This window comes from Tauraco erythrolophus, chromosome 1 (assembly GCF_009769465.1).
Source record: "Tauraco erythrolophus isolate bTauEry1 chromosome 1, bTauEry1.pri, whole genome shotgun sequence".
Lineage (NCBI taxonomy): Eukaryota > Metazoa > Chordata > Aves > Musophagiformes > Musophagidae > Tauraco > Tauraco erythrolophus.
Genome location: NC_141465.1, coordinates 101,822,602 through 101,835,126, shown reverse-complemented (window position 1 = coordinate 101,835,126; position 12,525 = coordinate 101,822,602). Strand labels below are relative to the sequence as shown.

General features: G+C 43.5%; 1 protein-coding gene across 1 annotated transcript in view; it reads left to right on the top strand.

The window, feature by feature from the left end:
- VWA8 (von Willebrand factor A domain containing 8) overlaps positions 1-9,431 on the top strand; it is a 198,992-nt gene extending 189,561 nt beyond the window's left edge. Inside the window, exons 43-45 of the mRNA XM_086611803.1 lie at positions 4,126-4,224; positions 5,433-5,671; positions 9,323-9,431. Coding sequence (XP_086467929.1) covers positions 4,126-4,224; positions 5,433-5,671; positions 9,323-9,431 — 447 coding nt within the window. The remainder of the gene's footprint in view (positions 1-4,125; positions 4,225-5,432; positions 5,672-9,322) is intronic.
- Positions 9,432-12,525: the final 3,094 nt, after the last annotated feature.

The window sequence follows — 12,525 nt, the reverse complement described above, 5'->3', positions numbered from 1 at the left end:
CTTGGCAGCTCAGCAGGTCGGAGGGTGATTCGTCTGACTTATTGTGGGATCCGTCACTAATAGACAAACAGGAGGTAATTTGGCCAGTATACCAGCTCCCAAGTTAGGCGAGACCCTTGGGTCCGACTCCCCCTGCCCTCTCTTGGCAGCTCAGTAGGTCGGAGGGTGATTCGTCTGACTTATCGTGGGATCCGTCACTAATAGACGAACAGGAGGTAATTTGGCCAGTATACCAGCTCCCAAGTTAGACGAGACCCTTGGGCCCGACTCCCCCTGCCCTCTCTTGGCAGCTCAGTAGGTCGGAGGGTGATTCGCCCACTTATTAAGGGATCATCACTAGTAGTACTATGGGCCAGCTCCTTATAATAATTCAAAAGTTTCCGGAAACATGTATATATATATTATTTGTGACAGAATACAGGTTCGAGGATAGCCGGTGATAGTGACTGACTACAAAAACAACTTTAATTGAAATACTGCAGTGATAATATAAAACGATTACTGATCAGTGATAATATTAAATAGCTAGCAAGATGTTAGTAAGTAATTAAGTAAGTGCACATAACACAGAGTTCTTACCCAATAGGCGTCCCTATGGGGGGGAGAAGAGAGGTTCAGCCCATCGACTGATCCCAGACGTTCCGGTGGGGGGGCTTCTCCCTAACATCCCCTTTGTTTGCCGCTATTTTATACTTTTTTCATATCTTTTAGGTGGAGCTCGAGTGACTCTAGTCATACATAACTTTTATTAGGATTGGTGTAAATTTCTCTCGTGAGGGGTGTTCACGAATTAGGATTGGTGTAAATTACTCGTTTGAGGGGTGGTCGCAGCTCGGAGGCGGGTGGAGGTGTGACTTAGTAGCTGAAGGACACAATTTCGCCATCACTGCTGAGGCAGCGGTTGTGATTCACTTCCCTCGATGGCATTTTTATGGTTATCTTTACCAGGCGCCTCTCATCCCTGATAACGGGGATGAGCCGTGATACCTCCGTACCACTCCACTCCCCATTTCAAGGGTATAGCATGGGCCTTGTTCGTTGTTTCTTGTCCCCGATAACAGGGCTGAGCCATGATACCTTCATATCACTCTCCTCCCCATTTCAAGGATATTGAGGCCTTGTTCGTTCCTGGGAGCAGCAGCTGTGTTTCATGTCAGAGCTGCTCTAATATTAGCTGAATTCTGGGGAACAATGTTCTCCCATTCCCCTCCAATTTCAATCATTTTCCCACAAGGGTCTCTCATGTTTGTATCACGTTGGGGTCACCAGTTGTTGCTCATCAGCCTGGGCTACAGCTCCAAGGATGTCATTGCATCTTCCACAGCCAGGAGGAAATGGCCCGCCTTTTGTAGGCAGGGTCTAAACCTTAGTTAATTAGTTAATTACATTCAATTCAATTCAAGCCAGCTGGGTAATAATAATTGGATGCCATACCTGGTCCTTGACTTGATTTCCAGAGGGATCAGAGGACCATGAGGATCAGCATGTGAGGGCTGGTGATCACAGTGCTTCTCTTCCATAGCATGACAGGGTCTCGCCCTGCTCTTTGGGAGGCCGTACTTGACTCAGAATGCACCAGCCGGGACGAAGCAAACAGCCACTTCTTCCCTGCTGCCTCACCACACTTTTTAAATCAGAAATAGCATAGTAAAGAAATAAGGAAACAGATAGCATCTGTTATATAAGTATACGTACTCGGGTGCATGCATGGGCACACACGCAGAATAATAAGCAGCTAGCCGAGGAGGGAGCGGACAGGACATGATGTTCCCAGGTGAACACCTTTACGTTCCTGCAATGGTTTGCTCAGATCATTCCAGCCTCGCCTTGCCTGTACCCAGGTTGTACGTTCCTGCCTTGTGCAAGAATGTGAAGGGAGCCCAACCATAGGGTCAATCTCTAGTGTTTCATCTGGGAGCTACAGCCGTTCCCTTTGCACAGACTGTCACGCTGAGTTTGCACCCAGGCTTTTTGAGATGAAAGGTTGGTCCGTTATTAGCGTGTGCCAAGAACCAAAATGGTGTTCCCAAATAGTACTGCTTGGCCTATTCCCATGAACTCAGTGTGGCAGAGCTGATACCAGGACACCTGGTGGGAGAGGTCCGTGAAATGCTGGGAAGGAGCTCCTAACGAAGGAATCAGGCTTCTTTTTACCCAGGAGAATGACAGCATTTTGCTTTACTTAATTAGGTTGTTGGTTTAAAAGTGATGTCGAATACTAAACTGCTCGGCAAAGGACATGCAGGATTTCGTAATTAAGAGTCTACCCTGAAGATCTGTGAACATTTCTGACATAACGTAAGAACCACATTAGCGCTGTATATTTTCCACTCCATTAAACCTTTGCTTTATTTAGTTCTTCTGATTTGAATAATCTCTAGTTTTTACAACAATACGCATGCACGCTCTGTTAGTGTGTGCTTCACATTCCGGATTTATTCCTGTATTAATTCAGAAGTATGCTGAATGTGACCTCAGCATTATTCTCAAAATTTGTGCATTTTCATTTGCCATGTCTTTTCTCTGGGAGAGATAACTGTTTTGAGGAAGGCAGAAACACCAGCTGAATATTCATGAGAAAAGAGAGAATCTGAAGCACTGCTGGTGATAGGAAATAGGTTTTGAAGAGAAAGCATGTGTCAGACTGGAAGCTTTACAGGAGACTGAGTTCTAGCAACTACTAGAAATGGAAGAGCTGAGGAGAACAGGAATGGGAGAAGCCAACAGAGCAGAAAGAAATCGGATTGCGTGGGGGCCAGATTATATAAAGGTTTCCTAGGGGAAGGAAGTCTGGGTTATGTGAGGCTGTCAAAAAATGGTCTGACCTTGGGTGATAATCTATAGCATGTGGCACATTTGCTGTTTTGCAGAGGGAGGTGTCACTTTTAAAAGTGTTGTTCCAGCTGCTACAGCTTTCTTTTACTCGTTATATTTTTAAGCAAATGAGTGTTATGGAAACAAATAAAAAGAACTTTGTCGATAAAGAATGCCATTTCTGCAGTCTCCAGGACCCAATTTATACCAAATAAAGTGGTCTTCAATAGGAAAGAAAAGACAGAAAAACTTTGAGGAATAGACTTGCCTTTTACCAAATGATTATGTAGGAATTAGAGATGTGAACCTGGCAGGGACCTGTAGACAGTATTTGAATAAAAGATAACAGAAAGGCAAAATAATTGCACAAGGGCTCCGTGTCAATTAAAGACAGGTCTGTGCCAGCTACTCAGAGGGAAATGCAGGCATGTTCATGTTGAGCAATTGCCATCTCAAGACTCTCTAGGCTCAGGATTCGTGCACTATGCTCTATTACTTGGTGTAGACAGCTCTTAAATCCACTTTTGTCCTGCTCATGAATTCTCCCCGGGGTGACTGCCACATCCACAACACAAAGGGCAGGTCAGGACCTTGCCGTCACTCAGCTTGTCTTAGTTTTCATGTAACAACAATAAAACTCTCACATAAAACAAAGGCCTTCCCAATATTACATTATTTGTTCAACAAGATATTTGAACCTTCACATCTCTACATGTAATTTTTGCAGCATCTTTCACAGGAGAATGATGTGCACACCATCTGCTTTGAAAACGTACAGAGGCTCTTGGAATTCACTTCTCTACATACTTTCAGCAGTGACTTTGATCTGTTATGCACAGAAATAAGGAGTGCTGATTTTCAAAAAAGGAGGCTTGTAATACTTTTTTTTCAGAGCAGAATGAGGTCACAAAAAAGATCCATCAAACATGGGAGTTACTCTCAAACAATGCACTTCTTGTTTGTCAGACTCAAGAGGACGACAGTTACTACTTTAAAAAAAATACGCGGACAATGTGAGAGGGCAAGGTCTTGATCTTATGCATCACCGCTCTGCAATTGGTTGGATGATGTGAAAAACAGACCATGGAAACAAGTTACCGTTCTTTAATTTCATTATTAAGCGATTCTTTCCCATGTTTTCATGTCGGTGAGAAATTGCAAGTAGTTCCCTTAAGCTGCTCATAAACAGAAGTAGGGAACAGTATTTGGGTTTTCTTGTTGAAAGCAAGTTGCCTTTGATCTGTCTCATGTCATTGTGACCCAAGGGGCATTTGTGACTGACAGATGACTGATGAAGTTTCTTTCTTGCAGTACGATATTGTTGGACATTCAGGAGATGGCTTCGACATTGCCTTGGTTGGGAGTGACAAAGTTCCCAAGAACAATAAGCAAAGATTAGAGATTCTTAAGGTAAATCCTACTGATAAGTGATGCTGGATAATTAAGGGTTTTATGACTGCAAAGATAAAATTGTAGATGAGTCACAGAAGGCAAAACATAAGCAGAATAAAATAAAAGACTGACAAGAAAGCAAAATCTGTGTATTTACATAAAATTGAAATAAAACCTTTCAGAGACATGGTAGAAAACAAATTATGCCAAAATAGTAGAAGCTAAACATGCGTTTTTCTGGAGTGCTGTGTCGTAGATGTGTCATTTTGACTACCTGCCAAAGGATATAGGAAGTTCCAAGAATTATACAGTGATATATATATATATATATATATATATAGCTCTGCCTAAATCACGTGGTGATATTATTAGCGCGTAAGTGACTGATTTAAACTATAGAGGGATCCCAGGTCAGTGATTTAGCCTGGTACTTTCAAGAAGTTGTGTGTCACAGTAGCAGTGGGAAACTGTGTCCATGCTAGATTGAAAATGTGTTAAATCACAATTGGAAGCGGGTGTATTCACCAAGATTTTACTGTAAAAGGATGAAGAAAAAGTGAGTATATTTTAGGATATACTTGGTTGGCAGCTACTAAGGTTAGAACTGCATATTTGAGCTTCCTTCAAAAAGTATTTCTAAAAGATTGGCAGCTCCTTGGGTTAGAAGGGCTGGATTTTCTGATGTCTGAAATTCCTTGCCTTCTGCACAGGAAACAGCTTCAAATAGTGTATTTATTTCATAAAAGCTCAAACAAAATGCTTCAACATTTTTAAACCTTGCTGCCACTGTCAGGAGTCAGATATTTGATAACAGCTGTGACACTACTAGGTTTGGAAGTCTAGTGCAAATTATAAACAGGCAGGAGCTGGTCACAGTATTAGAAAACTAAGCTCTGTTTTCTTCCTTCAATACATGGGAATGTAGCTACTCAAGCTGCAGGTGATGAAAGTATTTTACCTTCTCTAAGGCCCAGTCCCGTTAGGTCCATGCATGGGCTTTGGTTGTTTGACCTGCTGTGTTTTTAAGAAGTGATGCCTGTCTTAAAATATGACTTATTACGTACAAAAAGGTGTATCTTCTGTGGTATCTGGAGCACTGTTCACGTTTCTAAAGCATCCCCTAATATAGCATAACTGAGTATTTACTCCCTCCTGTGCCAGCTGAAATGGATGTTTATTCCTAAAGTCATCTTACATATTTCCACTTGGCTATGCTGTGCACACAGATCATGCATGCCCATGCTCAGTTCTGCATGAGTGGAGACCACACCTTGGAAGGGACAGAGCATGCCATTCGTGAAATCGCCAAGGAAGAGGCTGACGAGTATTTCGTTATCGTTTTGAGTGATGCAAATCTCGAGCGATACGGTATTGAGCCATCAAGGTTTGCCCAGGTCTTGACCACCAATGCTCAAGTCAATGCTTTCGCTATATTTATAGGATCCCTAGGAGACCAGGCAGATAGGTAAGTATATTTGTTTTGTGCCTAATACAACTTTTTTTGTTTACACTCATCATAAATGAGTTTACACTCATCTACAGGCCGGTCACCCTCACCTCTGTGCCTGGCAAGGTCATGGAGCAGATTCTCCTGGGAACCATGCTAAGGCACATGGAGAGCAAGGAGGTGGTGGGTGACAGCCAACATGGCTTCACCAAAGGCAGATCGTGCCTGACCAACTTGGTGGCCTTTTATGATGGGGTGACAGCATTGGTGGACAAGGGTCGACCAATGGATATCATCTACCTGGACTTGTGCAAAGCTTTTGACACTGTCCCGCACGACATTCTTCTCTCTAAACTAGAGAGGCATGGGTTTGATGGATGGACCACTCGGTGGATAAGGAATTGGCTCAATGGCCGCACTCAGAGAGTAGTGGTCAACGGCTCGATGTCCAAGTGGAGACCGGTCACGAGTGGCGTCCCTCAGGGGTCCGTGTTGGGCCCGGCCCTCTTCAACATCTTTGTCGGTGACGTGGACAGTGACATGGAGTGCACCCTTAGCAAGTTCGCCGATGACACCAAGCTGTGTGGTGCTGTCGACACGCTGAAAGGGAGGGATGCCATCCAGAGGGACCTCGACAGGCTGGAGAGGTGGGCCTGTGTCAACCTCATGAAGTTCAACCAGGCCAAATGCAAGGTCCTACATCTAGGTCGTGGCAATCCCAGGCACAAATACAGACTGGGTGGTGAATGGATTGAGAGCAGCCCTGAGGAGAAGGACTTGGGAGTACTGGTGGACGAGAAGCTCAATATGAGCCGGCAATGTGCTCTTGCGGCCCAGAAGGCCAACCGCGTCCTGGGCTGCATCAAGAGGAGCGTGGCCAGCAGGTCGAGGGAGGTGATTCTCCCCCTCTACTCTGCCCTCGTGAGACCTCACCTGGAGTACTGCGTCCAGTTCTGGAGCCCCCAACATAAGAAGGACATGGACCAGTTGGAGAGGGTCCAGAGGAGGGCCACGAAGATGATAAGAGGGCTGGAGCACCTTTCCTATGAGGACAGGCTGAAAGAGTTGGGGCTGTTCAGCCTGGAGAAGAGGAGGCTCCGGGGTGACCTTATAGCGGTCTTCCAGTACCTCAAGGGGGCCTACAGGAAAGATGGGGAGAGGCTGTTCAGGAGGGCCTGTTGTGATAGGACAAGGGGTAATGGTTTTAAAATAGAGGGAGGTAGATTCAGGTTGGATATTAGGAAAAAATTTTTTACCATGAGAGTTGTAGAACACTGGAACAGGTTGCCCAGAGAGGTGGTGGATGCTCCATCCCTGGAGACGTTCAAGGCCAGGTTGGACGAGGCCCTGAGCAACCTGATCTAGTTAGAGATATCCTTGTTCCTTGCAGGGGGGTTGGACTAGATGACCTTTGAAGGTCCCTTCCAGCCCTAACCATTCTATGATTCTATGATTCTATAAATCTAAACTATGCTTTTATTGCAGTGAAGTTAGGCATAGTTGCCCATGCTGGTGTTCTGCACTAAGGTTGTGATCATAGTATCATAAAATCGTAGAATGGTTTGGGTCAGAAGGGACCTTTAAAGACGTAGTCCAACCCCCCTGCCATGGACAGAGACATCTTGCACTACATCAGGTTGCTCAAATCGCGGTCCAGCCTGGCCTTGAGCAATTCCAATGATGGAGCATCCACAACTTCTCTGGGCAACCTGTGCCTGTGACTCAGCATGCACATCATAAAAAATGTCTTCCTTATGTCAGTCCAAACCTAACCTCCTTCAGTTTAAAACCACGGTCCCTTTTCCTGTCACCACAGGCCTTGGGAAAAAGTGTCTCTCTTTCCTTTTTATGAGCCCCCTTTATATATTGAAAGGCCTCCCTGGGCCTTTCTCTTCTCCAGGCTGAACAACCCCAACTCTCTCAGCCTGTCTTCACAGGAGAAGTACTCCAGCCCTCTGGCCATTTTCATGGCCCTCCTCTGGACCTGCTCCAGCAGGTCCATGTCCTTCTTATGTTGGGGCCCCAGAGCTGAACACAGTACTGCAGTGGGGTTTCACAAGAGCAGAATAGGGTAGAGAATCATCTCCCTCCAGCTGCTGGCCACGATGCTTTTGATGCAGCCCAGGATACAACTGACTTTGTGGGCTGCAAGTGCACATTGCCAGCTCATGTCCAAGTTTTCATCCATTTTTTTTTATCTACTAGCAAGAAGCAGTAGCTTCTGACTTGTGTCGGGGAGGAGACTGGTTCATGGGTCCTTGCAGTTCAGAGGGCAGCTAGTTCAGAGCATTCTGAGGATCCAAAGGGAGCACCTGAAGCCTTCCTCCCACTGGAGGATGTGCATTGCCCCATATATAATATTGCTATGTAATCGTGATGGAGACACAGTGCCTTTGCCATTGCCCAGGATGAGGTTTGAATGTGTATGGGCCTAAGTAAAGAGATTAAAGCAAGAGAAGCTGGGGTTTAATGGTCTTTAAAACTGCCAAAAATTTGACTCAGATACTCCCCTCATGTTAGAGACCTAAACTCTTTGGAGAGTCTAAGCCAAAATGCCTCTTTTTAGTGCTACTACATAATTTTACTTTAAATTGTTTGGGCACAGGAAAAAATAAGGAAATTCTGACCGAGGTGTTCCATATCCACCAAGGACCAGCACATGCAGCAAAAAGCTGGTATAGTCACAAAGATCAACAGTGCCTTTTCTGCTTCTGTTTTGAGTCTTCCACTAGAGCAGAATGAAGGAAGGCCCAAGGGGAACTGGCCCTCGGTACATAGATTTTAATCAGAAAAGGGTTGAAAGATGCAGCTGCGCAGCCAGCGTTAGTCATGTCTGCAGGTCTGTACATCAGCGCTGCCTTGTGCAGGAAAAGAGAATCTGTTCTGAAATATTATAATTACAGAAAGTCCTTTTACTTCTGCTGGGAATTAAAAAAAAAAAAAAAAAAAAAAAAAAAAAAGACTGACCATATCCTGCTGTGTAAGAGGAGATCTTATAATTGCCTAGTTCACTGGGTATGGAAAACGCAAACAATGCTGTCACTGAAATGCATTTCTATGTACGTGGAAGTGCAGAATTAGACAAAGCCTTCCTGTAACTGCTGTGGGGGAAGAAGGGAATTCTCTGTTCCAGCTCTTTTAAAAACTCACTTTAAAAGTGAGACTTAACTTAGCATTGGAGAAATGGTGTGGAGCACTAACTCCTTTAAAAAGTAGTGAAAAAAAATTGATTCCAAGCCTGCTGACTGGACATGAGGGATATGGGGTTTGTAACGTGCATCGTTTAGCTTTTTTAAGGAGGGTTAAGCTGTGAATAAAAATGTGTGAGGCTACTATTGGCAGAAAAATATCTTTCCGTCTAATCTGCTGCGATCTTAAAAAGGAAGAACAAAGAGTGCATTTAGAATCACTGGAGGTGTTGAACTGAAAGAGCTGTGGGTTCATGGTAATCTGTTTAGAGTGAGTAAATATCTTCATTTCCATAGTAAATCTCGAGCTGCCCTCAGAAAACCAGTTGTGGTAATACACCATGGGGGTCACTTGGTCACTGAACGGCATGGGTTGGCGAGGTATTCAAAAGGAAAAACATCGTTTCTTAAGGAACCCTGGCTTGGTAGGGAAGATAATTTGAAATGGTAATTGTGTCTTGTCCCTCATTCTGCTTTGTAGGCTGCAGAGGACACTACCAGCAGGTCGGTCTTTTATTGCCATGGATACCAAAGAGATCCCCCAGATTTTGCAGCAAATCTTCACATCTACCATGCTGTCAAGTGCCTAAGCATCACTGGTGTCACGGTGCGTGAATTCAAAAAAGAAACTCGCTCCGGCTGGAGATATGAACCCTAAAGCTGAGGATAAACACAGTTATTAATAAAATGCATACTGTTCTCTAATGAGCAATATGACTCAAATCTGCACAACAGCCAGGCTGTAAAATTTCACCCAAAATCTCTCAACCGACTTAGCACGATCAAAGAATTGCAGTGGGGTGGAGGTAAATCACAGGATGGCAACGGAGCGGATGTTTTTCCGGAGGGACAAATAAATAAAGGACAATTTGTGATCATTCCTCAGCCTGCCGTGTTGCCAGCACTACGGTACCATCTCACCCTGTTTTATTAAACACAGTTTGCTGGGATTTGTTAATATTATGCACAGCAGAGCCAGGCAATCTGTTTCAGTGGTTTTTGTGCGTATGTTTGAATGGGTAGTTAACTCCATGTCTGATTTAAACAGGACTGCTCTCGTCAGGCAGGAAACCCTTCCTTCCTCTTCTGTTGCTTTCTTGTCCTGACAGGCATCGGGGCTTCACCGCTGGATGCTGGGAACAATGGAGCAGTTTGGAAACACCGACCATGGGGTGTAAACATTCGTTATCTGATCAGGCGCGGTGCTCAGAGTTGTCAGATGTAGAGAAAGTGGCTGTTAAGAAGGAAAACAAAACAAAAATAGATTCTTTCAGTTCTGCCTATGAAAAGCAAGGGGAAAGGGTCAAAACAGTCTTAAGAACCCAACAGCCAGCGTTTCCAAGGAGGGAACTACTGTCTCATCTCCTGTGCATGAACGATGATGCTGTCCCACTGCACTGTTGCCCAGAATCCCTGGGATGGCCTCAGTACGTGGAGGTGCCTTTTTGGTTGGGAGACAAAAAATTTACTGGTGCTTTGCTAGAGCTCCTTCGTGGTCTGTTTTGCTTGGGTGTTTTGAAGATGAAACTGGAGGAGAGATCCAGGCATGAGAAAATATATTCTTTTCTACAAAGGAAGAGGAAAAAAATCTATTTTTATTTTAGCAAGAACTCTGTGTTGGGCTATATTTAATATCTAGGATAGTTACAAAAATTTATTTTATAATTCAATTGGCTGGTATTTGGCTTGTCCCATGAGGTGATAATTTTTCTTCATCTATTAAAAATAGATATCTTGTAGTGCATCAGGAACACAGGAATACTTGATGAATTGAATGTATGATTTAACTAAGGAGGAAAGTGTGCATCATCGCTGATACTCTGCTAGTATTAATTTGAGGGTAACTGAATATTAAAAAGTGAAGGGAGAGTACTGATAAAAATCTGAAGGAGGAATAGCAATACTTCACTTCTAATATTTCTCTTAATCCTGCAGTTGGTCAAATCTCACTGTGAGCAGTATATTTGGAGGGGAGGAGGCAAATTAATTTGATCTTGTTAAATACAACCATCTGTGTTTTAAAAGGTCCAGTTTCCTCTACTCCATCAGTCCTGCAGCAAAAATCTTTACCAGAGCATCAAAAATGTCTCATATTTAGGATATGTTTCGAAGCCTGGCCAGCTTTGATACTCTTTATGGCAAGAGAGGACGGAAGACGTTTTTCAAAGGCTTGTTAGTATTGTTATGATAACTATATATGTGAAAACAAAGAAGTTGAAGATGCAATTCCTGTTTGGAGAGAAGGGAATTGGGAGGAGAAGGTTGACAAGGTTATCCCTGACTGGGAAAAATGCATGTACACACACACATACACACAGACGCAGCTCCTAAGGGGAAGTACGCTTCAAAATATAAATATCTTGGTCCTGTAAACATACAATGCGATAGTAAATGTAATAAAGAATTGTCATTCTAATATGTCTGTTAGTGAATGTGGTTTTACATGGAAATGCCTTCAGCACCTCTACTTTTATTGCCAGCAGTCCTTCAAAAAAGAAGCATTTTATTGCAATTAATTAGCAAATGTACTGTGCACTTTCTAGATTACCTGAATGGATAAACTTTCTCATCTCGGATTTATATGCAATAATAATAATAGTAGTAGTAGTAGTAATAATAATAATGTTATCTTTATTGTAAAAAAAATAGTGTTATTTAAGGGAAACTCTAAGGTAAATCAAATTTTAAACCTTTTGTTTGATTATCCCTGTAAGTTGTATTTCGTGTCATGCTATTCGAAGTTACCTTTCTGTAGTGTTTTGGTTTATTCTTTGTTTCAGGAGATGTCTGTTATGTTTCAGTTCACGTTTCGTGGGCCCACAGGATACAGCCACATCCGGGGTCAGGCCTGGCTGGGAGGGCAGCTGGGAGAGAGTGGAAGCAGTTCCTGGTAGATTTTGAGAGAAAGGGAGAAAAAATGAATGAAACATTTTTTCGTATTTTTTCCAGAAGGAGGAGTTTTGAGTTTTGCTTTTAACAGTGCTTCATTGCAGAGCGTATTTGACCTGACAGCATCTCTCTAAATTGTAGCAATTCAGGGCAAAATTTTCCCCGGGCTGCGCATCTCTCACCTGCTTTAATGGCTGTCACTACCCCAGGGAAATCAAAGCGGCAGCTGTGCTTTTCCCTGTCTCACAAGGACTGGCAGTGTTATTTCACCGCTCAGAAATTCAGCACACACTCTTCTTTCATGTCCCTGGGACTTGCAGAGCTTCTTAATATGCATTTGTTTTTCATTAGTAGAATGCTTAAGAGTAACGTGGCTTTGTTTAAGTAACAGCAGCACCAGTGACTGCTCTCATTGCGATGCATGCACCAGCCTTGTGTGTCACTCATCCCTCCGAAAGCGTGCTAAGGTATTTTTCATCTCTTCTCCCCCTTTATTAAGGCACTTTTGCACTTACTGGTTTTTATGAAAAGGCACTGTTTCGGCGAATGAATAGAGCTGCCGCTTGGAGCGGGTCCTGACCGATCGCTAATGCTTTAATAGCATTAGGCACAACAGCGGTAGTGATGTTAACTACCTCTTACAAGGCAGATTTTGGTCTAGTTCTGTGCACATATGTAACGTGCTCGTACTCACCAGCCAGTTAGTAACAGTACGCAGTCATTTAGGATTCTGTGATTGTTCTTTAAGTGAGGTGCAAAAAAAAAAACCAACCTAAAGAAAGCCCAAGCAGATCA